This window comes from Carassius gibelio, chromosome A1 (genome assembly GCF_023724105.1).
Source record: "Carassius gibelio isolate Cgi1373 ecotype wild population from Czech Republic chromosome A1, carGib1.2-hapl.c, whole genome shotgun sequence".
Classification (NCBI taxonomy): Eukaryota; Metazoa; Chordata; class Actinopteri; order Cypriniformes; family Cyprinidae; genus Carassius; species Carassius gibelio.
In genome coordinates this window covers 23,234,085-23,260,584 of record NC_068371.1, presented here as the reverse complement: position 1 = coordinate 23,260,584, position 26,500 = coordinate 23,234,085, and the positions used below count along the sequence as shown (strand labels likewise).

General features: G+C 35.3%; 1 protein-coding gene across 1 annotated transcript in view; it reads right to left on the bottom strand.

The window, feature by feature from the left end:
- LOC128016030 (ephrin type-A receptor 6-like) overlaps positions 1–25,647 on the bottom strand; it is a 129,433-nt gene extending 103,786 nt beyond the window's left edge. Inside the window, exons 1-2 of the mRNA XM_052600349.1 lie at positions 25,007–25,647; positions 5,973–6,037 (exon numbers count right to left, since the gene is read on the bottom strand). Of these exons, the coding sequence (XP_052456309.1) occupies positions 5,973–6,037; positions 25,007–25,082 (141 nt within the window). The 5' untranslated portion in view covers positions 25,083–25,647. The remainder of the gene's footprint in view (positions 1–5,972; positions 6,038–25,006) is intronic.
- Positions 25,648–26,500: the final 853 nt, after the last annotated feature.

Sequence of the window (26,500 nt, the reverse complement as noted above, 5' to 3'; positions counted from 1 at the left end):
CATAATAGAAACTTGAAGGTACATTTTAGCACCTTTTAAAAAGATACAGTTGCATATAAACAAAATGTGCCACTTTATTTTAAGGTCCATTTCTCACCATTAACTAAATAATAATGACTTGACTTTTGTCTCAGTAAACTCCTAATTACAGTTTATTAATAGTTAATAGTTAAGTTTATGTATTGGGTAGGATTGAGGAGTAGAATATGGTCATGCAGAAAATTATTCATAAGTACTAACAAACAGTAAATATGCTAGTAATATGCATGCTAATAAGAATCTAGCTAATAGCAAAAATTGGTCCCTAAACTGAAGTATTACCAAATTTTTCACACACCCATTTGATCAGTGGAATCAAAGCTGCAGATTGCTAATGTTATATGTCAGTATAGATACAGTCTATTCAGGTAAGGGAGTACATGAATTGCACAAAGCACAATGCTTAATCTGCTTACTTAAACTCCATTAGTGTATTAATCTGATATCTGCATCATGTTAACAAACATCCCAATATTTGAACTGCTGGCACACCTGTTTGATAACATGGAGTCTCAAAGAAAATATACTGGAAATATTGAACTCTGTCGCCCTATCTTACACAGTTGTGTATTTGCATTGCCTGCTAAAAAAATAAGATAATATCAGGTAATCACATCATGAAAACAGATTTGAATAGATCACATCAGTCACTTTTGGATCAGGACTATGAGTGCAAAATGCTGCAGCTTCAAACAGCAAAGGCTGAGTAAGACAGAAGGAGAACTCGCTTGTGTTCTAAGAGATTTTCTCAGGATATTGGTGAGGGTTAAAATCGAGCTTGGTGTTTAGTGTCAGTTGCAATTATGAAATAAAAGGTGTTCTAAATCAGTGGGAGCTCTGGTTTTCTCTGAGAATACGAAGTAACACTTTCTGAACTCAATCAATAACCACCAAATCAGCCGCACATATCAGAAAGCGCATGCTGGTGTAGGATTATCAGATTAGTACTATTGTGTTAACGTTTATATGGACTGGAATCAGGGGAGTGCGGTCTGGGCCAGCTGGAGACTTAGTGGAAGTGTAATTCATACAAACATTTTTTTTTTAATCCCGAGAATAATCAAAGACTTGAATTTAGAAAACAATGACAATTTGATAATCATTCAATAGAATTCATACTATGTAAAAAATGAGGAACAGATAAGGATTTCTAAAGGCAAAAACTGACATGAAAATGTTCTTATTTATATGCCAACTGAAAAGCATGGGCATTCCAAAATTCTATGCGGCAGAATTATCCTGCAGTGTTTGGTCAAACTGTTATGTAAACAAGTTATGACCGCCACTGCGTAAATCACTATATTTCAACATTAAAAAAACAAATTGTATAATTGTAGAAACACAATTATTACAATATCATGAATAAATAGTTTGGAACCTGATGTTAAATGCATCCTTTAATATTAAAGTAAGTTAATATGCAAGTAATATGACTCCCTTGTCAACAGCATTAGCTAAGATTATTATCCTTAAGAATATTTTGGTATACACTTTCTATGAAACCTGTATTAATAAGATATTATAAGGTTATTCTTAATGCATTCTGGTGCACACATATTGACTTATAAATATGGCTCATAATGTGTTTGTTAGTTACTGTTAAAAGTGTTAACAAAAAGTTTATTATAATTAAATTTAAAGACAAATCCACAATATTTGCAAAAAAACAATATTTTTTTCTTAGAACAATGACCGAGGTATTTAACATCACATATGTGTACTTTTGTGCTTATATGGGAGCATTCCGTAGATGTAGTTGATATACATTGCAAATTATTTCAAGATGAGCTATGATATGGGATGCCTTTAGGAAAATAGTCATACTTTAGTTCGGGGACCAGTTCTCACTATTTTGACTAACTATTAACTAGTTAGTGAAATTGGTCCCTAAACTGAAGTGTTACCGTAAAATTTTTGTGTGTATAGACAGTTTATAAATCATTAGCAGGGGCAGTTTGGAAATTGACACGCTCACATTAAGGATCATACTAATTTTTAAACACCAACCAGCTGAGCTTCACTGGTTGAGGTCAGATTTTGTTGTGATGTGATCTGATCACTAAACACCAGATCTGTCCCGCTGAAGGTCACTCGAAGTCTCATTACAGATAAGAAATTAACACTCAAAAGTGTGGCTTTCTGTCTCATCTTGACACAGCTTATCCTAAAACAGCATGTATTAATCATTCATGTCCCAGTGCAGCGCTCCCTTTGAAAATAGACGGACAGGCCTTTTTAGAAAAGGTCAACCTTTCAAATGGCCAACAGGGAATGAGAGGGCGTTAAGAGATCATTAATCACTCTTTGATTGACAGAATCATTTGTATCGTAACTACAGCAATGTAACCACGCTGACTGTTTTTTAATTATGCTGATTGACTATAAATTGAACATCACTGATGACTGTCACAGCTTTTTAATCTTGAAAAGGACAAAAGTATCAGAGCCATGCTAAATGAGGTCAACGATCAGCTGTTGTTAAAAACATTTTTTTTTTTTTTTTTTTTGCAAAAAGATATTTGCATTTGTAGCGTTTCTTCTTTGGCTCTTATAAAGTACCATTCAAAAGTTTGGGGTCATAAGAATTTGTATGTTTTTATTTTTTAAACAAATTAATACTTTTACTCATCAAGGATGCAACAAATTGATTAAAAGTGACAGTACAGAAATGTATCATTCATAAAATCTTTCTATTAAATGAATGCTCTTCTTTTGAATCCATCAACAAATCCTGAAAAAATGTCATGTTTTTAACATTCATAATAAAGATAAATAATTCTTAAGCAAAAAAAAGAAAAAAAAGAATATATATATATATATATATATATATATATATATATAATCTCAAAATATTACTGTTTTACTTTATTTCTGATCAAATAAACGCAGCCTTGGTGAGCTTGGTGAGCTACATTTCTTATCGGTAGTCTACATTTGACCTTTCACAATTTTTTTGTCACTATATGGTGAAGAAAGTGTTATAATATACTGCACCATATAATATAATAATATAATATAATTAGGACTGGTAAGCGATAAAATTTTAACCGTACATCAGATTTTGAGAAATTACTCTGAAAAGATAATTTAAAGTCAATGTTGTGCAAAGGATCAAACAGAGATTACAAAAAGTAGGTTCAGCAAGAAATATTTTGTTTGATAAAATGTATTACATATACTCTTTTGGAACATGTGAGTAAATTATGACATCATTTTTGGTTGGGTGAACTATAACTTTAATAATACATTTTCTTAAATTTTCTTAATTTTCTTATCATTACTATGAAAATATTAATACATGTGATTCGTTCAAATGGCTGATTCATTTAGGAGTGAAGTAAAGGGTTCTTTATGAATGGTTCATTGAATCATTAGGCTTGTTCGCCTTGTTCGACATCATCAGAACCGCAAGAGCTTTAGAGAGCACACGGCTACTTTTGCTGCTGAATCGCTCTCGGGGTACTTTGATGTCATAAACCGATCGGTCTGTGCAGTGCCACTTCAAAGCCAACACATAAGCCAATGGTTCAAACGTGCCAAATGGTTCACCAAATTCGCTCAAAACGTGGATTAAGAAATGTAATGCCGCTGTGGGTTGCTTGGAGATGAAAAGTTCTGATTTGTCTTTATATTTTGGTTGGCAAAACTGAGTAAAACAGACAACATTGTGTCTAAAATAACACTATATTAACTTCTTAATGAACTGTTGTATGAGTATCACATTTGCACTATAGTGTGATATTGCACTTAGCCTACTTCTCGATATAATATAATATAATATAATATAATAATATTTTAATATAAAAAATTCAGTAATGACATCTACAGTACAGTTCATTTAAGTATTTACGAGGGTTAAGATACAGTAAGCATATAATATTTCCTCAAGGTAGAGAAGTGCGTACACTACATGAGGATACCAGGGTTCTGTGACACATTAGGTAATTACAGCACAGAAACCGGGGACTTACAGTAGAGTGGAGCCAAGAGAATAGTCAATGGAACAATGGAACAGCACAAACAAACCTGTTTCTCCTAACAAAGAAGGTAAAGGAGAGAGTGGCAGAGAGAGAGAGAGAGGTAGTGAGACAGAACCCCCACAGGATATGTCTGTGCCAGAGTAAACAAAACATACACGCTAGTTTCCCATCTCTAGAAATCAAATTAAATGGCAGGAAAAGTCTCCCCAGACTGAAAAGGGTATGTTCCATCTGGCTCTGGGAGATGAACGAAAAAGGCTTTGATTAACATGACATACCCTGACCTAAAAGAAAGGACCAGAAAAAGACATTGTGGTAAACACTAATAGGAGAGGTATATGACCCAGGATATTGTAGCATGAATTATTGATTCGATCAGAGGTATGTACCAGCCTCTTACTGCATGAAAAAAAAAAAAAACAGAAAGGAACCCCAAGTGGTGTTTACTGGTAAGATGAACTCGCTTTCTTTGACATCATGAGCACCTGTGTAAGAGCAGAAATAATATGAAGATGTGCACTGCAACTCCACTGGGAAATCATTTTATGTGCTACAGGTCATTTTACACATCCTCAAAAACAAAACAAAAATACAAATAAAAAAATAAAAAGCATTCACTCCGTGGCCTGACTCTAGTTCCTCCTCTACAAAACTTTTCTTCACGTAAGGCTCAAAACTAAGACGGGTACTTATAGTCGGCCTCAGAAAAAGGGCAGTGATCAAGCATCCATCATACTGCTCTTTATCATGAAATTGATTTAATAATAGTAGCTCTACTATTAGAAGCTATTCCGGGCTGTGAGATCACACTTGATTGCTTCATACAAACTGCTTCTAGCCCAGTGGTCTTTTTTTCTTTTTTTCATGAGAGCGCACTGATAGGACAAAGTCAATCGGAGAGCCACTTTAACCACAAAGTATCATAAGTTACATCCAGTCATTAATAGCATGTCTGCTTATCAGTCTATCATCCCTGAACATACCATATGCAATGCAATGCAATACAGGTCAAACGTAACTGAGACAAGATAATTTCCCTTAATGGCAAAAAAGCAGGATTACCTTACTGCTGGGAAGACCTAAAGTTATTTTTTTCTACATTAGCCTATCATGTATCTAACCATCCATGAAAAGCATATTCGGCGTTAAGAGCTTGAAAAATGATCAAAACTGACAACACAGCAGTGAGTCAGTGGCATGGACGTAAGGGCAGAGCAAGTTTAAATATCATTTCTTGTCTATATTTCCATCATGTAATGCCCCTATATTAGGTATTTCAAAAAAAATAATCTAAATTATTTGTAATAGAGTAGACACTGTCTGACCGTATATCCTCACCGGATGTGATACTTGTTGTGCCGTGCCATGCAGTGGTGTGCTGTGCTGCACTGAAAGTCTGTTAAAAGTCTACACTGGACGCAACAAAGCGACCACTGCAGATCACTTAAACATTGTGTAATTATTTGAATGGGTTATGTTGTAGCCTTTCTTGTTCTGAATGTTTTTATAAAATATCTGTATTGACTGCATGAACTTATAATCATATTATTTACTGCCATGCGAGCCACAAATTAAAGCTTGGCTAGCCACCGTGCAATGAGTAACACTGTTCTAGCCCTTTAGTGCTCTTTAGTGTTCACAAAAATGTAATTGGTCAAAATTTAATTATAAGGACCCTTTAATAAACTTTCTGAATAGTTTCTTAATCACTATTGCAGTCTCAGTGGCCTGTTCTGATTAAATTTCATTATAACAAACTTTTTTCTTTTTTTTTCACACACCGAATTGTGCAGTTTGGATTAATCTGATATAAATAGTATATACATGGCCATGGTTGGAATTCATTCAGAAGGAGCTATATAATAATTTATTTTAAGTAACTGTGGTACATTCTTACCTAATGTAAATACTGCAAGGGAAATTGTATATAATATAATAATAAGTGTTACTTACCCCATTTATTGGGTAGGTCTTCCAGCTTAGTTCTCCCAGCACAGCTGTTGTGTCCAAAAGAACCACTATGAAAAAGACACACACACACAAGATGACAACTAGGGTCAACTATAACTGTCTTCAATACACAATGAATCAATAACAAAACAGTCACATGAAAAATTAAGATATAGAACATTTAAATTAAGTACTTTAAGCAAAGTTAAGTAAAATAAAATAAAATAAAATAAAATAAAATAATTCATCCAAAATGTGAATGAGGTCTGGGGTCGTCCAAAATAAATAAATAATAATAATAACTAATATTAATAATAATTCTGAATGACTCATCACACAAAGCTATAGTATGGCTTGAGAAAACTTGAATATATGTTTTATATTTGAATTAAACATATTAGTAAATGACAGAATTTTCAGCAAAAACAACAAATCACCCAGCAAAAAAACAAAACAATTACAGTATCACAGTAAGTTATAGCACTGCCTTAAATGACATATTATGGATACAAAGAAAGTACAAATAATCAGCCAAAAAAGATTCTTAATGGATCCCTTGTGCTTGACATCGTTAACAGGGACAAAATACATTATATCAAAAACCACAGCAGAAGAATATACAAACTAAATTACCAATCAGAAATGAACACACTGCATGCTAAAAAAAAATGTTTCTCTTTTAAGCAAATCACATCCACTGCCCCCAGCAGGTGACTCAGTACACAAATAAATAAATAAATAAATAATTGAATACAATTTTAATTTTCTCACCCACATATGCAAGTTTGATATGATGAATGTACAATTTCCTTTGTCTCTACACCAGGACTTAATTACAATGTCTATCAATAAAAGTGTGTCACAGGCAAAATATACTCATGACACAAAGTCAGGGTATGTGCCATTCTCTCAACTACTCAGCCATAATTCATTATAACCCTGCAGCCTTTATATTTATATTACTTTATATAGGACATTATGTTTTTGTGAATTTCTCTGAAACTGTACATGCCACAGTTTCACCATGACCTCTTCCTCTCCTTGGTCTCCATGTCTGAAATGAATTTAGTGACAATCTTATGGAAATATGATAATATTTGTAATTATCATTTAAATCTGTCTAATTTATAAATTGTGTGTCATAAATCAATATCTCAGTAAAATGTTATGGGGTTTCAAATCAAAATATGACTTTCTGTCATGAAACAGGACGTTGATTTTAAACATGTCCGTGTATGAGGACACCGGGGCATGTTTATTACGCATTTTGGGAGATGAACAGGGAAATAAACTATATTTCTGTATTCTATGAAATATTATATATTATTATGAAAATCTTGTCAATTTTTACTCTTACACTCCTTTTTCATTACATGTTGTTGCCCCAAAAACACATTAATATGCAAATTAGATTTAGTTTATAGATACATTGTATAGAATGAGAAAATCTGTTTATGGCCATTTTACACACATTTTTTAATAAATAAAAAATGTGTATTGAAACATGTTTATTTAAATGTTGATTCGGTTCATTGAATCATTCTTTGTACAAAATTTGGTAAAAAAAAAAAAATCTGTTGTTTTTGCCTATGCATGTCCATGTTCACTGACTTCTTAAAAAAAAAAAAATCTTTAAAAAGTCCTCTATTGACATTTTTTGTATTTATTATTATTATTATTAATTAATTATTTTTTTACATTATTTTTAATGCTCTAAACAATGTAAAGACATGGAAAAAAATCCTAAAAAATTTTCTCTGGTCTTAAGAGGTTACAATACAAATTGTATTTCTGGTTGAATAAACTTCAAAAGTAAGTGTGACTCTTGATTTTGGCCTATGAGGGAGTGATCATTATTCTCACTCAGCAAAGTGGTCTGTGTGTAAGACAGCTTTCTGAATATGTGTTGTAATACTGAGATAATAATCAGCTTATCCATATATGTGTTGTCAAAGAGTTAACGTAATGATCCTCGATGAGTGCCTGTCTGTAGAGAGCCTGCAGACAGGCTGAGCACTACTATTTGCCCTGATCAAATTTTCTTGACAATGCCTGATAATTCTGCCTGGAAGTGATGGATCTGTGATACTAACACACCCAAACACAAAAATGTGAATTAGAGGGTAAGGCACTTTGGCCACTCATCCTAAATCACATTACACCTCTGTCTAGACATAGTGTCTCTGTCTCGAGACATATTATCCCTAAATTTCCGCACTCACTTTCTCCCCGAAAATGAAGGGAGATTAAACATGTCTGCAAGCATATTGGGATGGAATGATCAAATTGGAATGACTTTATTAAGAGATATTTACCAGATTAGGCCTAAAGCCAGTGTATGATGCACACTGAACTGAAAGTTAGGTCTCGATGACTGAGTAGAAATCAAACAATACAAGAGGAATCTTTATCAAAACCACTTATTTGGTCTATAATAGAGCAAAATCTGAGACAATCAGAGCCCCTAGTGTTACTTTGTTTTTTTCTTCTGATGTTTTAGTTTAATTTTGATGCCTGACGTTGTCTTTTTATTCAAATTATCCATAACCATGTTAACTAGTTTGTGAAATATCTGATATTCTGATTCAGTAGTAGTATAAAGTATGTTTAAGCATGCAATTTGATTTTATTTATAATGTTGGTGTCACAAGGTGCGTTCAACTTCATGCAGCGGCACGCAAACCAATCGCAATTGGACTTGAAGCAGTGCATGTCAGTTAGAAATTGTATCTGTCTTGAGATGGCGCCGACACCACATGATTGTCACGTGTGGCATAAAAGTACCGCAAGAGTGTTTTGAGAGCAGTCAGCTGACTTAGCCGCCGCAGTTTCTCCAGAGTGACTGCAGGAGTGCTGATGTCGAAACAGCTGTTTCACGATTGGCCAGATACACCGCATGACAACGATCACGTGTGTTTCAGGTTATTCAAACCTTTTCAGTTCCAATAATGGCCACAAAACTATGTTTTTAGAACGGTAAAAGCATTTTTTTTCTATTGTAGTCCCAGTGTTGTATTGAGTCACATTTGAGTATTGTATTGATTGCACATTGAGTCGGTGTGGCATGGAAGTGATCAGTTTGTGGCACTGCTGAGGTGGTATGAAAGCCTAGGTTTCTTTGACAGTGGCTTTCCCAGACAGTTACTCATTCCCATTTTTTTGGTCTCTTGTTTCTTGTTTTCCTTTTGACAATACCCCATAGATTCTCTATGGGGTTTAGGTCTGAAGAGTTTACTGGCCAGTCAAGCACACCAACACCATGGTCATTTAACCATCTTTTGGTGCTTTTGGCAGTGTGGGCAGGTGCCAAATCCTGCTGGAAAATGAAATCAGCATCTTCAAAAAGCTGGTCAGCAGAAGGAAGCTTGAAGTGCTCCAAAGTGTACTGGTAAATGGGTGCAGTGACTTTGGTTTTCAAAAAACACAATGGACCAACACCAGCAGATGACATTGCACCCCAAATCATCACAGACTGTGGAAAACTTAACACTGGACTTCAAGTTACTTGGGTTATGAGCTTCTCCACCCTTCCTCCAGACTCTAGGACCTTGGTTTCCAAATGAAATACAAAACTTGCTCTCATCTGAAAAAAAAGTCCAGTTCTTCTCCTTAGCCCAGGTAAGACACCTCTGACGTTGTCTGTGGTTCGCCATTCACCAGTCTCTTCAACTGCTAAAGAGAATAAATATTGCATTACTTTAGAAAGGCTAAGGTTATATGAAGATTTCCAAGACATTGAAAGTTCCTAGAGACACAGCTCTAAGCCTTATTCCTTAGCTTAAAGTGTATTTTTGCCAGAAAACCTTTGAGGGTGTTGAAGAAAAAGCTAAATATCATAAAATGTTTAATCGGAGCAACTGAGAAAAACTTCCAATCTACAGCCAAAGACTTGCAAGACGACCCGATGGAAGGAGGAAAACCATTTCAATGCAGTGTGTAAGAAGAACACTAGACAAGTATGGCCTTCATGTTGAGACATCTTGATGAATACCACTCTTGATCAAGAAGAACAAAAGGCAGTCTTAAACTTGATAAAATTAATTTGTGTAGACCTGTGGAGCTCTGGAGGAATGTTATAAGGAGTGATGTGACCAAACTGTAACTTTTTGGACCCATGGATCAGCGCTATGTCTGCTACAAAAAAGGCAAAGCTCTTAAGCACAAGAAGAACATCTCCATCGTCAAACTTGGAGGTGGATCAGTCCTGTTATGGGGTTTATTTACTGTAGAAGGAAGTGGAAATTATGACTGTATGAAGGACATCATGTATTCTTTGAGGTATCAGGCCATTTTGACAAGAATTGTGACGCCTTGGGAGCAAAGACTGAAGCTGATAATCAATGGACTTTTCTGCAGGACAGTCATCCCAAAGTACACATCCGAATTTACCACTGCTTGGTTCAGGGATCAGACATAGAATGTACTTTGAGTGACCTGTTCAGTCTCCAGGCTTAATTCTCATTGCATGTTCAGAGTTTATTTCAAGTTCAAGTTTATTGGACCATTGGTGTCCCAGATGGATCACTGTGCGTCCACACAAGAGCAAGGTTAGATAGGCAATCCTGGCCTGATCATGGGAATAATTGTGGATGCATCTCAAAGAAGAGTTAGCATTGGAGTAGATATCTGCACATTGTGAGAAAGAGGAGGTGTGAGGTTGTGAGATCTCTGTTGACATTTTTGCTACTCAACTTCAACACATGCATGGGCTAACTGTATGTGTAACAGCTCAAATTAATTTTGTTTTTAATAGAGTTTCTAAAGGCTTAATTGTGTTTTGAGACTGTTTTATTCCCCACCATGCAAATAAGTGATTTAAAAACAGCAATGTTGAATAGGGGTTAAATAATTATGACATAACAGTATTATTAAAAAATCTTATAACTCAAAAATATTACATTATATATTGAAAATATCACTTTTAATATGCCAGTGAACTGTTATAGATGCAATTTTTATTTTATCCTGGATCTTCAAAAAAGCTTGTAATTGTAAAGTACTGCAGTCTCTGAGGGGTTGAGTAATTTTGATTGCAAATGTATAAATATATTTAACTTTTTGTGATAAGGGATCATATGAGACTCAGACCCCCATAGGGACAAGCTACAGTATGTGCAGTCACCATCATTTACGGGAACATTTCAGTCCCTGTCACATCCCTCTCCTCATGAGCTGTCATATGATCCAGAAGGAAACTGCTATTAACCCACAGGCATATTTAGTGTTCCTGTAGTTCAACTGGAATTCCTGTCGTACAACTATCATCTGAACCTCAGTGTTGGACATACTGATTGCTAGTACAGCATGAAAAACCTAAATCTGCTCTTCGCAGATTTCACAGTGATAAACAGTGTGACTTTGCCTGGCTGGAATGGCTCTTATAAAAAAATACAATTACAAAAAATGTATATATATATATATATATATATATATATATATATATATATATATATATATATATATATATATATATATATATATATATATGAAGAGTTCAGATGCAAAAACCTCTAAATGCCATCTGAAATTTTCATCTAAAATTAGGATTTTTATCAAGCTCCTATGCTTAGGTTGAGTCATTTTACTTCAATGGCAATGTGCAGGTCCTTTTCCAGGCTAGTAAAGTGAAATAACTGAACATAAATATAGGAGCCTGAAAAAATTCCTAATTTTAGATGCAAATTTCAGATGGCATTTAGAGGTTTTTGCATCTGAACTCTTCATATATATATATATATATATATATATATTAGTGCTGTCAAAATTAGCGCGTTAACACATTCGATTAATTTGAAATATTTAACGCGTTAAAAAAAAAATAACGCAATTAACGCGGTTGCAGTTTTTTTTATTTCCAGTTGTGGCCTATGTGTGTTCAACGTGCAAAGAAATATGGATAAGACCAAGGAAGGACTTTTAGACGGAAAGTTTCAGTACAAAACTCTGCCGGATTACTCTTCAGTCTGCCACAAGAAACATTACTCTTCATTTAGTCTGCCACAAGAAACAGCAACATTAAAATCATGAACTCAAATGTCATTGTTTAAAAAAAAAAAAAAAAAAAAAACAATGACTGTAACAGTGCGTAAATTAGACCTTTCTGTAACGCTAAGGTTAATAAGCTTAAACAAAAATAACAAAATAATTGTGTAGCGGAGTATTTTTTGTACACAGTGCCGCGATCACTCTTGTACGCGTGCATCACTGTCCTCCTCAGCTGCAGCAACTTGCGCTCTCTCTCTTCATCAAGCTTTAAAACAAAAAGGGGACAAAAAGATCATATTGTCTTTGTGCATAGGCTATAGATTAATTAGATAAATGAATATCTAAATTTGTGCCTTGCCGTCTATGGTATTTTTTTAGAACTTAGAAAAAAGATGCTGCAGCCAATGAACAGCCAGCGGGGGCTGCAGGACGACTCAACCTCCGCAGACAGTTTTTAATGTTTATCAGACAATAAATACTCAAGATTTTGCTTTAGTATAACTCACAACGAGTTTCACACACCTTCTCCGGCCACGTTGAGTTGTTGACACTTAACAGTGGGAAAAGCGACACATGCGCTATTCACTTGTATAACTTAAGGGTGAATGGGTAATGTAGTTTCTGCTCTGGGTGGGATGAATTAGGAAGCTTGCATTGTGAAGGGCGCTCTGAAAATCGGCAGTGCAGGTAAAAGATTAAAACCTCTATTAAAACAGATGTCCAGATGAGCGTACCGGTATGCTACAAGCACGTTCTGGGCGCACGGAGAGGTGGCGGTACGCTCAAGAGCTATATTTGGAAGTGGCGGTACTGAGTACCAGTGCTTACTGGCCCACTTAAAGCAATGGCAATGACTATACTTTGGAATTTTTTTGCAGTCCACTTAGACTTCAACATGGAAATCATTTTTGTTTTTTATTGGCATTGATTGTTTTGAAATTCAAATGGTACTTACATGCCTGTGTTTTTATTTCTGTAATAAATATGGCTTTCAAGCCAACAGTTAATTTGGAGGATATTGATGGTTTATTGCAGGTATGTTGTTTACATGAGAAAATCTGTGTTACAAGTTAAACAAAAATTCCAATAAACAATCATATTTTGAATTTAAATAGTTTCTTTGTCTTGAGTTTACATTAATTATTTACATTTTACATTTACATATCCAAAAAGTTTCAGTCTTTTAATTGCGATTAATCGCAATTAATCGCGATTAATTTAAAAAAAATTGTGCGATTAATTAGTTAATTTTTTTTAATCGATTGACAGCACTAATATATATATATATATATATATATATATATATATATATATATATATATATATATACATTTTTTGTAATTGTATTGTTTTATAATATATATATATATATATATATATATATATATATATATATATATATATATATATATATATATATATATATAATGATAATCTAAATTAAAATACAAAACAATTTTTTTTTTTTAATTAAAATAAATAAATAATAATAATAAAATCTAAAGGGGTCGATTTCCAATCCCCTATTCTTTTATTTTGAAATGAATACATAATCATTATTTTCTTATAACTAATGTATCTATTCTGGAATTTATGTTACAAGCAATGTCTGTATCTGGTGTCTGACATATTACTGAGGGTTTGACTCATGTCAGGAATGCAGTAGCAGTGTTCACTCATTTAGCCAGGCTTCCAGAGAATAAATATGTATTTGTTTTGTAATAATTTGTCTGAATAATTATATAATCAAACTATATATTTTATAGAAAAGGGGTTATCAGTTATCAGTTTGAACTTTGTTCTTTTTTTATTTTATTTTATTATTATAGCTGTATGAGACATGTGAAGACCAACACAACTGAACTGCGGTGAATTGGGGGGAAGTCGTGGCCTAATGGTTATAGACTCATAATCCAAAGGCTGTGAGTTCGAGTCTCAGGTCGGCAGGAATTGGAGGTGGGGGGAGTGAATGTACAGCTCTCTCTCCACTCTCAATACCATGACTGAGGTGCCCTTGAGCAAGTCACTGAACCCCCAACTGCTCCCCGGGCGCCGCAGCATAAACGGCTGCCCACTGCTCCGGGTGTGTGTTCACAGTGTGTGTGTGTTCACCGCTGTGTGTGTGCACTTTGGATGGGTCAAATGCAGAGCACAAATTCCAAGTATGGGTCACTATATTTGGCTGTATGTCACTTTCAAATTTCACATGCATCCACTAACTCTCACATATGCCTAATGTTTATGATTCTTTTTTAGGGCTTATAGCACCATCAGTTGCTATATGTTAATTAAGTTCAAATTTTTATATTATAATTTTCATATAATCTGCAGTTTGTGCACCGATTAAAGATTAAAGATGCACTGATTAATCTATTTTAGTAGCTCTGGCCTAACTATTATAGCAAACATCAGTCCTGAGTCTTCAAATGTTTTAATTTTTTGTGTAAGAGTAACAAATGTTCATAGACAAGTGAAGGAAGCAGGAACCATTGAACATTTAAATACAATTTAATAACAAAATAAACATAAAACTGAAAGCAACAGCCCCTCATGGATGACAGCCATGGACAAACCGAACCTCAATAAGATAAATAGTCCAGGCTTAGTTCTCTCTTGTCCTTTACTATCGTTACTACTCCATTTATCCTTTCAGAGCTCCTCCGTGGGAACCAAGACCAGTGAGTGTCACAGGTGTTGCTCATTATCATCCACTCAACCAGCCTTGCTCCATTCCCACGAGACTGCACTCTCACAACCAAACACCCCACCACAACAGACGAGGCAAGAGAAAATGTTGACGGATGAGGATGAGGAGAGACAGAGACAAGAGAGGGAAGATAGAAAAAAAAAAAAAAAAAAAAAAAAATATATATATATATATATATATATATATATATATATATATATATATATATATATATATATATATATATATATATATATATTTTTTTTTTTTTATTATTATTTTTTACAATTCCCAGACACACTGCTGCTCCTCCCTCAACCAACCCACTCCAGCCAAGCACCTCAAGCGTCCATGGTGGCAGACTGCTCCTATGTGCTCGATGCCACCATGGATTCCCCACAATGGTGAGAGCTCTCTGACTGCGTGTCCCTCCTTTCTCCTGGGTTTCAGCACCAATGCTGCACAGTAAACTTTGAAGTGTCAGCTTTGCGAACATATGTCGATCGTGTATCTCATCAGAAAGACTGTTGGGTAGCAGCCTTTTTTATTTTGTGTATGTCATTTGTGTCTTCATGCCAAAAATGGGGGGTGACACCAAACAGATTATCTGCAACTAACAACTCATTAACAACAACTTTATATTCAAGTATTTAATGCATAACAAAGAGATGCATCTATTCAACCTTCAGTGCACGATGACGACGGAGATATATAGACTGTCACATGTTAATGTCTGCTGAATGGGCTCCATGTTTTAGGCTTAGCGCTAGTAGCTGCTGCCGTGGCTGCTTCATATTCTTTTTATACAGCTGCACCACCATGACAACTTTTCAAGTGAGATATAAGATTTGTTGAGTTAAAGCTTGACGCCTTGTCCCCTCCTCTCCGAATAATTGCTGAACATGCTTTGCAAATAGCAATAGCATTGTCCTCTGCAGCCACAGAGAAAAATGTCCAGATTGGTGAAGACAAGTTCACAAATGATGACATAATGAGCCATTTTAAAGCTGCAGTCTATTGCAACCAGCGGATAAATCTCGGATTAATCAGACTTATTGACTGATTTACCAGCAAACATACATTATCGGATCTATTTATAGGATTTAATTTATTTATCGAAGCAATAAATAATGTTTGTCCATTATAAGTTGAGGCTGGATCCTCTAACTATGGCCTTTGGAAATGTGGAGAACTCTATCTTCAGTAAACTCTCTGTCAACCGACTGATCTTCAAATTTATTTCCTGGTCTTCATTGAGCATATTGGTCTCTCTATGGGGTTTAACTTTAATTTAACTGTACTACAAAACACATGAAATAAAAATATAAACTACAACCCCCTAAAAAAAAAAAAAAAAGTGAACAGCGCGATTTAAATAGAGTAGAATAACCTCAACAGCCTGAAATTAAAACAGTGCGGCAAATTCAAATTACCAGCCCTTAGAAGTAGATAATATGACTGGCAAGGGTAATGCTGCCAATGGCAAGATGCTTTCCAGATGGGACTATTATTAATGGTCTTATTAGAAAAAGCAGAGCGGGCTGTCTTGCTGCAGCCGAATCTTTGTAACTAGTGTTGACAAGATCCGCAAGCTTCATTTCAAACCAAATCAGCTGGTGAATGTTTGTTGTCTCTCTCCCTCCACCTCAGTGTGGAGAGTGAGACATCAACAGAGACTCATCAGAAGTGCCAGCTAGCGCCTATGTCTGTCTGTAAAAATCTGGAGTCCCTAAAGTAGGCCACATGGAAAGAAGGAAAGGATTTAAAAAAAGAAAAACGAAAAGGCAGATGGAGAAAAACCTGGAATATCTGGGCTGTCTCTATAGCTTAGATCTTTGATGTGTCATATAAGAAGATCTGGATCTTGTTTTTACCATGTGTTTTTAACCTATTGATGACTGGATCCCAGTATAAAACATCCCATGTGACACATTGAAAGGTTAAATCCAAATCTAAATTCATTCAGCATGAAGATAGCTTTAAGATATGCCTATAGTTAAGAAACCTTCCAGGATCTACAGGATTATAAATAAAAGGCATCAAACACATTTAAGGTTTATTATTGGATTATACGTTAGGGCTTCTCTATCTGTTGAAGCATTAGTGGAAGGGAAGATCATTGCAAATGACCAAATGTATGCAACACTGATGTAAAGAATTGTATTATTAAAAATTAGGAACAAGTGGTGAAGTGAGGCCATCCTTAAAAATATTCTTGGTTGCCGTAACCCGACCGACCCTGTCAATTTAGGACATTTTTTTTTTTTTTTTTTGCTTTTAGTCCGACCGACTTGCCGATTGTAAATTTGTGTTAAGACCAGAGGTGTAGTGGTAAAAAAAGAGGTGGGTAAACTATAAATTATGGGTGACCACATCACTATTCAATTCATACATTCATCTAAGTTCTTGTTAAAGAGACTCAGGAAGGATTAATAAGGTTGAAATCTATAAAGTTTACTAAATGACAAAACAGAGAGAACAATTTTTTTAAAAGAGGAAATAGAGAGTGATTAGGGATTTGGGATTATTTTCATAGTCGATTAATCTGTTGAATATTTTCTCAATTAATCGGTTAGTTGTTTGGTCTCAGAAAAATGTGGATCAGTGTTTCCCCAAAAGCCCAGGAATGGTCCTCAGATGTCTCGTTTTGTCCACAACTCACAGATATTTAGTTGAGAGGAGAGAAGACACTAGAACATATTCACATTTAACAAGCTGGAATCAAATATTTTTTTTTTTTACTTTTGTCTTTCATATATTTTATCAATGACACAGACTGCAATAACACAGACAGCTTAATTGCAGAAGGACATCCTTTTGGTCACGTGGTTCACGTGAGATGAATGACAGCTTTACAAACTAATGATATTGCACTGATGTCATAGCTGACGCAAATTAATAAGAGGGGAGTAATCGTTAGCTCTGTTAGCTGTTTTAGCTCTTCAGATCGCAAATATCAGTGTAAAATGAATAGAAATTTTATTCTGTATGACGAAATATTTTACAAACATGTCATAAAATTATTATCTCTTCAAATGTGCGCACCATTGGACTAAAGCCCTGGCAGATCGTGGATATTGTGTGTATATGAACACAAATAAACCGTAGATGAGATGAATGGCTGCTGTATGAGTGATGATTTCTATTCAAAATAACGAACGTTATTATTATTATTATTAATTGCCGGATATCCATTTTTGAATCTTGATGCAGTCTGTTGAGTGTCGTTCATTTTGAACGAATCTTTAATATGATTCAGGACTACCGAGTTGTCTCAGAGAGTGATTCGTTCATTTTGTGTTGACTGCACATGCGCATTACACAACATATGGGTTCTGAACATAGACAGTAAAAGAAATGGACACATGGACCCCATTGGAACTCAATTGAGACAAGTGAAGCCCATTTTTAGCGTTTTTTAGCACTTCCGTTTCTGACGCGCAGACTCAAATGAAGCTTGACGACGTCAGCAACCTGTCTGACAGATGTAAATCTTCTAAGTGGCTGTGTGTGCAAACTGCCATCGTTAATCTTGCAGAGACGGCGAGCTTGAGCGGGGAGTTCTTTGGCGTGAGTGAGCAGGAGTAAGTATTTTGATTAATAATTTTGTATATTATTTTAAAATGTAATGCCATATTAAGTTAATTGCCTGTGAGCGTCTCCTCCTGTCTGTACGGTAATGCAACAGAGAGTCGAGTGGTTATGACGCAATCGTTAGCCTATTTTTGACAAAAACTGTTTATACGGGGCCATAATGTAACATAGAAGGTAATGGAGCCCTTTATACATTGTCGTGTATCTTTAGAAATAAATAATGGACAAATGGAGTCTTTAAACGCCTCAGTTGTAAATTTACTCGCTGTCAAAGTGACGCCAAAATGAATGGCAGTCAATGGGAATGCTAATGCAAGTGAAGTTCTGCTACAAGATGGCAGCCCCCACCCGACTTCAACTTCTGCTCGACTTCCTTGCCGCCTGGTTCTGAATCGACAGGTGAGGTCCGAGTCTTTTATTCTTCATGTTAGTCCCATAGAGACGGGGAGAGAAAAGATTAGTTCATTTTGCTGAACGAGACTCAAAGATCCGAGTCAGTAAAATTATCTGAACTTCCCACTACTACTGACAAGTTGCAGCGCAATATGAAAGACTTAGTCTTTAACAACAAACAACCTATGAAACTAATAATGAACAATATGAAACTAAACGACATAAGCTTAATTTAAAATGTCATAGGAACTGTAGGCTATTTAGAGGTGGATAAACTCAATTTAGAGGTGGATAAACGCAATTTAGAGGTGGATAAACGCACTTTGGAGGTGGGTAAACGCTATTTATGAATTTTGGGAGGTGCGTAAATGGCGTTTACGGGCGTTTAGCCTCCACTACATCCCTGGTTAAGACCAACCAATAAAGAAATAAAACAACATTAATTATATTTAAGTAAGTATTATAAATATATAAATTTCCTAGGCCTACATACAAACGAAGGCTGTCTTCCTTAATTTAAAAAAAACCCTGTGACGTCATCTGTGTTTACACTATTGGTCAACGGATGTCACACTATGGCCTGTGCGTTCGCTTCGTCTAATACTCTCGTTCACTGTCAGAGTCAACGGTTCTCACTTGGTAATGATGGCTGCGGCTGCAGTAAACAAAATGTTTTTTTTTTTTTCATTTAAAACCATGAGATGCAGTGGGATGGGGAACAAAAACCCAACATAAAGTGTTGAGATATTTTATTAAATTAAATACATTAATTTTACATGTCTTTCTAAACATGCTCATAAGGGGCTCATAAGGCAGCTTCCTTAATGCACACCTAAAATTTGAATGCAACGTTTTTGCATTCGAATGTGGATTTTTATTTTAAATTCGATGATTTTTTTTTTTTTTTTGACAGCCCTAGAATCGCCTATGCGATTTTTTATTGTTGTTGACATTTCTAATCGTAAACACAGCCATGTTGAAGCCTGCATTTTGGCAGTCCACTCTGCTTATTTTTTTTTTTTAGAAAATGTTGCACTCCTGTTTGTCATTGTGCACGTAACTTCATACCAATAAATAATCAGAAATATTGGTCTTTACATTCGTCCTACCTGTTGTCCGTGGATTTACCTATATTTGGTGTTATTTGCTGTATAAAACTTATTTAGACATGCAAAATCGATTTTACAATCGGTTAAATGAACACTTGTCACTCAAATCAAACAGGATTTTTTTCACAAAAGTGTCAACCCAAGAAAGCAAAGTAAACGGTCTCTCATTTGTAGGTTGCATTGATTCCTAGTGGTGGATGCAAGTAAAACCTCATTTTTTTTTCTTCTCACCTGAAATTCATGCAATGAACATGTTTATCTATCTATCTATCCATCTATCTATCCATCTATCTTTCCATCTATCTATCTATCTATCTATCTATCTATCTATCTATCTATCTATCTATATATATATATATATATATATATATATATATATATATATATATATAGTATGCTTGAAATAAAATTTTGTGAAAAGAGTAGCAACATCAAACAGAGTGTGCAACGTTAGCTCAAATGGCATTCCTGTTGTGTGTCTCAGCTGGATGGCTTTCATGTTGACAGAGACAATGACTTACTCAACCTACTGTGGCACTGGTGAGAAAAGCATTCTGGGATATGAATAGATTGTAATGCTTGTCAATTTCTGCTTTGGAAGCAACGATGTAGTATTGATTGGTCATTGATCTTCAGTCAAGGGAGAACGAATCTAGATAGCATGGTGTAGCTACTGCCATTTGTCCTTAAACAATCATCGCTGTGAAGAACAGATTAAAGCTATAAATCAAATCATTTTCCTAATCTGTACTAGCCAGTACTGACAGGGTTAAAACTGATTCTAAGAATGAAATTAACACAAAATTAAGCACTGAACCAAAGCCTACAAATATGATATAAAAAAGCTGTTGCTGAGGCCATACCCATTCAAAAGGTACAAAACTATACCATTATCAAACATACATTGCGGAAGTCAATATGAAATTTATTCGGTTCCTCTCTAAGTTCACAGTCACACACTTTTATGTTATTTTTTTATTTCATTTTTAAAGGCAAAATGGCAAAAATGGAAGTCAGTTCTGCAGATGTAATTCTCCAATTCATACGCAAATGCTGCCTAGTACTCAAAACCTGAAACATTTGTATTATGACATTAAGCTCTGGACTCTTCCAGTATCAATCAGTTGTGAAACTATTCACTATTATTCAACTTTATTAAAAATAAGCTTCCAAAAAAAGCCCCTTTTATCAATGCATGAAAAAGTATTTTTTTAAAGTATAAAATCCAAACATCAGTCACAGTAAATTCATTACATAAACTCTGGACTAGAACCAACAGTATGCACTGGCTTATTAAGCTCTGACATTTAGCCAAACGATCTAAACAAATTCTTTAAAAACTATTATTTTAAATTATTATCTCAGGGAGATAATAATGATTGGTAAGAGAAAAAGAGATGCGTGTGTGAGTGTGACAAGAAAGCCTAGATCCATGCAACTCATGTTCTCTCTCTTCCCCCCCCCCCCCCCTCTTAGATGAGAGATGAAGACGAGAGAGGTGACATTTGGAATTTGAATGTCACAACCGGAGGAAAATGGCCCTTTTTCGAACGCTTGAGATAAATTGATCTGATAAGGACAGCACTGCATGCATTAGTGGTCTTTAACCGGGCATTTAGTGTGTCTGAGACGATGTGGAGGAGTAGGAAAAGAAGGCACTGGGGTTAAGGCTAAGATCACATTGCACAGACAGGCCCTGGAAATGTCAAGGTGCAATTTACAAAAGTCGAGTCAATGGAGAGGCGCGAGCAGGTCTGTGCACCACAATACGCAAAAAGAGCTAATCTCTTCCTTTACTTACACTATAACAAATCTGGGTTTTATTCAGCTTTAATAAATGTAATATCTGAGCAAGAGGGACGGCAGATGTCCAGGGTGTCAATACAATGCAGGTGGAACCGATACAACCAATTCAAAAATGACTAAATTAAATGACAAGATGATATTTGTACGACCTTGATCAGATGAAAAGAACAAGAAAACAGCCAGACACACATAAATGCACATATAAATACCATTGCTGGCAGCACAAAGCCTAAAACCTGCTCCTTTCTCTCTTTTTGAAGAGCCATTGAAGTGTTGAAGGTATAAAGAGAGAAACCTCAGAGGTTCGCCTCCACAGTGTCTATAAAATCAATAAGTGCACTCGAATGATAGCAGCACAAACAGGGCAGCGGGCATTAACGGGCCTCTGTTACAGCACACGAGTACTATTTACATAGCACTTCCTGACACACACACACACACACACCAGTGTAGCTTCAGTGCTGCTGTAACACGCTTTAATCTGTGGCTCTCTGGAGAACGAAATGCAGACGCATATGCCTATATTTCCAATAAAGTGCAACTTTGTTCTGAGCAAAAGAACAAAACTCTGACTAAGCCACGTGACTGCATCAGAATGGAAGACAAACACACACAGCTTAAGAACAGTCAGCAGTCAACAGTCAGCTACAAGAATTGTGTGCCATTCAGAAGTGTATCGAGATTACTTTTATATTCCTGTTAAATTCCTGAATTTAAAATTAGGTAGCAAAAGTATGCAGAACTGCAATTCGAATTTGAATGTAAGGAACTCACATAACTGTAAAGTAAAAAAGCAAAGTAGTAAAATAGTGTTATATTGTTAAGTAAAGCAAAAAAAAAAAAAAAAAAACTATTAAAATAATAATAATATTTTAGTAGTTGAAATAAAACTGAAATAAAATAAAATATAAATATTAGATACTTAAACTTAAAAGTTCAAAATTTTGACTCTCACAACGTGTTAAACTGTAATTAAGAATATAAAAATGCTAATACAAATAACAAAAGCACATAATAAAATGACTAAAACAAAAATTTATTTAATAATAAATTAGACATGAAAATATAAAAATAGAAGCATTTTTTTTTTATTACATTTTAGGCATTGGGGGGGGGGGGTTTATCCACAAAAACTTAATTACATTCAAGGTACACATTTTATCATGTCAAACACTTCTTGTAATTCGAACCCTTTACCTTATTGTTGCTATCATCATCTACTGTTGAAGTTTATTTAATTCAAATTTAGTCAAATTAAAAGAGATATAGGCTACATATTAAATTCAGAATTTTGTCTAACCCTGGTATAACAGTTATATAAATTCCATCAATTGTTTCTCTGCTTCTCTAACAGAAGTACAATTCATTTAAAGGATTACACACACTTTATCATCTACCATTTTGACCGCTGACAGGCATATATGAAAACCTAACCGATGTCTGAGGAAGAGGTGGTTAAAAAAGCCCTTGTAAAACACTTAAGCACCACTCTGGACTGATTAGAGGAGAGCTTGAGAACATTGCTATCTTACAGCGATCTGATACCCATTTTGAAGTTTCTCTTGGTGCAAGATGACAGCTGAGCAAGAGCAGTCCGTCAACTATCAGCACGAAATGGTAATCTTAACCAGGACTTATTACATACCTGCGCTTAAATAGTGACTGGTTTTACAAGCAGGTCAAAGTGGCATTTGAGATTCAGATATGAGTACGAGGAGGAAAGAAGACTGAGCTTATTCAGAGTACAGTCTTCTTTTAAATGGATTTTAAGGGCTTTGAAGAGTTCTGCAATGAATGTTCCTGCAAAATGAGATAAAGATAAGCATTTGAAGTTTCTAAGAAATTCTAATGCTACAGTAAATAGCATAAAAGAGCAGACTGTTCTTATATGCCTGTGAAATAGATAAATATATTGTGAGGTTATGTAGGGTCATCTCTGCATGCATACTAATTGGAAATTAGCTTCAGTGTTAATCACAGGACAGGACTTATGTTCAAGTGAACTCCAAACCCTCAATTTCCATTTTTATATGTTCACATTGGAAAAAAAAACTGTCTCCAGATCTATTGCCTAATTTGTGATGGTTAAAACTGAGAAAACAGTGACCTGTTAAATAGCCGCTTTCCATCCCAGCTCAGGAAAAAAAAATAAGGATGACTCATAACTGGATAAAAAGTTTTAAATGTCGTGCAAGTCAACTCAGATGGATTGAGTGTTCTCTCTTCTGCACATCCCACACAGATACGCTCCCTTCCTCTCTCTTTTCACAACACAGTCACTTGTTCTTGTAATGTTTGTATTCAAAATACTGCCATTTAACTATTTTCCTATGTGAATGACCATTGTGAACTGCGAGTGTAAACAGAAGGGAGTAGTTACAGGCACACGCAGGGGGGAAATGGAGCAGGTACAATGAGACACCAGCATTGCAGTCCTGTCTCTTAGATACAGTAGGTGAGATCCGGGTGTGCTGTAATGTAGGGTGAGTAAGTTAGGGTGACCATAATCATGCATGCTCAGCTCTGTGGTGTTTATACATTTTCTCTGTAAAACTCTAAAATATTTACTGGACAAAACACAATTTTAAGGTAAGAAGTTACATTCTACATCTGTTTTAAGCTTTGTTGGTGATCACAGCAATGAATGTTAATTCCCTGGGGCAGTACTCTAAAACATACAGTACATCTTAAATACTTAAGATATGTTTTTTTTATGTATTTTTTTTAGTTTTTATCATTGTTATCATCAGATCATCATCAGAACCACCAAAGTCCTCTTTTTGACAAGTTTTTGACAAGGAGGGTGGCACTACTTTTCAATATACTTCTACTGGATCCACAAAGGTGGCACAAAATTGGACAAAGTCACAAATATGAGAGTGACCAATATGCTATCACATGTTTTTTTTTTTTTTTTTTTATATTTGCTTTGCATGTATTTCTGCAATTGTTTGCAATTTTGTTTGAATTTTAATTTTTCCCATGAGCCTATCTTTACCTTTCTGCATAAAATAAAACTGATTGGGTTGGATTGGGGATTGTATTTCTGAGCAAATGCATGACATTTCCACAAATTCATGCACAGAAGCATGCAAAAACACTGAGTTAGACACGGAATTGTTTTACAACATTATCCAGTCTTCCCTACCTTATGGGTACCCAGTTTGTATGATGCTGAGCATAAGACTGGCTATAGAACTACAGAATGACAGTAAACACAACTTTTACAATCTGTCCTGCACAAATCAAAACAAACTATAATATTCCGAATTGCTGGCACAACTGTCATAGCCACCTGCAGTGGCCCACCTGTATATAAATCTGTAATGCTCTGACCAAACTTGAAGACTGAATGCGATTAGCGTCTCATTTGCAACCAATACATTCAATATGCATACACACTGTGCACATGAGTAGGTAATGGTATAGTAACAACCTATTAATCACAATTCATTATAACTCACCTTGGTTTGAATGGCCGGGGTCCGACAAAACCAATCCGGGTAAAGCAAACATGAAGAAAAATCTTTGATAAGTCATTTTTCTATCCAGTTGTGCACGCAAGTCGGTGACAGTTTCTAAAGAAAAGAGTCCGAGACAAAATATCCAGTCACAAAATTCATGTAACTATTGTAAACGGTTTTCGCGTCAACCGCCTCGTTGCCCGCACCGCGAAAACGCGGACTCAAAGCGACAGATATGCCAGCCCATTACACACAACTATCGGCGGCACTTAAAAAAACTTACAGAATTTACATAAATAGGATAGAGATTGTGAGATAACTGATCCCTAATGCTGTAAGGCTATCAGCACCTGAAATAATGAACTAGACTAAGTGTGTTCTCCAGAAGTCAGTATCCATAAACGGGCTTTCCCCTTCTTCATGCGTTACACGCGTTTCTCTTCTTGGCACTGTGTGCCGTCGACACGAGCCTGTATTACGCGCTTAAACTAGACGAATCAGTCTCGCGCACGCACACAGACCTGGCTCGAGAGCTTCCAAGTAGACGACGCGTTGTTAAGGTGAAAAGCCCATGAGTTTTGCGGATCTGGAAGGAAGACAAGCTCATCAGCACTAGAGGGTGTTCGTTTCCACACTGTGCCGTGCCGTGCCGTCCCTCTCTTCTGTCAAGGCTAGCGAAGTCAGGCGTGCTTATTTAAATCAAAGCACAGTAAGTCTTATTTGGTCTGCGTCTCTTGTAAGGACCGGAACAGACTCAAGCTGCATTATTTATCTATGCATTAATGCTGGTGCGTTTTCGTCAAGAATAAGACATCTACTGTCTGTAGATTTCATTCTACTTTTAAGATTTTGAAACATTCTTAAGCCCTTTTACTCTTGCAATTATAGTCATTTTAGATTATCACCCTGAACTATATTAATGCAAGATTATTATTAATGAACTGTAAAATATTGGCAATATTTTGAAGGAATTTAAAGTAATTTATTACAACTTATTTCGAAATTTGATTATGAAATGTATTCAGAATAGGTTTTTTTTTTTTTTTTTTTTTTTCATAACAAAAAATGTAATGTATGTTGAATACTACTGTAAACCGTTTTTGGGGATAAGTGTTCCCTTTTGTCTGGAGACTTGGACCTTATTTATTTTAATTATTTTTTTCCCCCTATGCAGTTGATGTAATAGTGCTTCAGAACACAGTGTGGTTGCACTTTGTTACATGTAGAACAAAAACTAAATTAAATAATTGACTCTTAAGGCTGATTGGCAGTCTGTTATTGCAACTCGCAATACTGTACATATAAGAACAGAAAATATATAATACTATAAAATATTATTTTGGTAAGACAAATACAGCATTCAGACTTAGCATAACATACAAAGCAATGATAAAGAAAATAAAGAAACATATTAGGTTAAAAATAAATAGACAAGTAAATAAAAGAAACATTACATGTACGTGATAGCAACAGTGAAAAGTGACAACAACAACA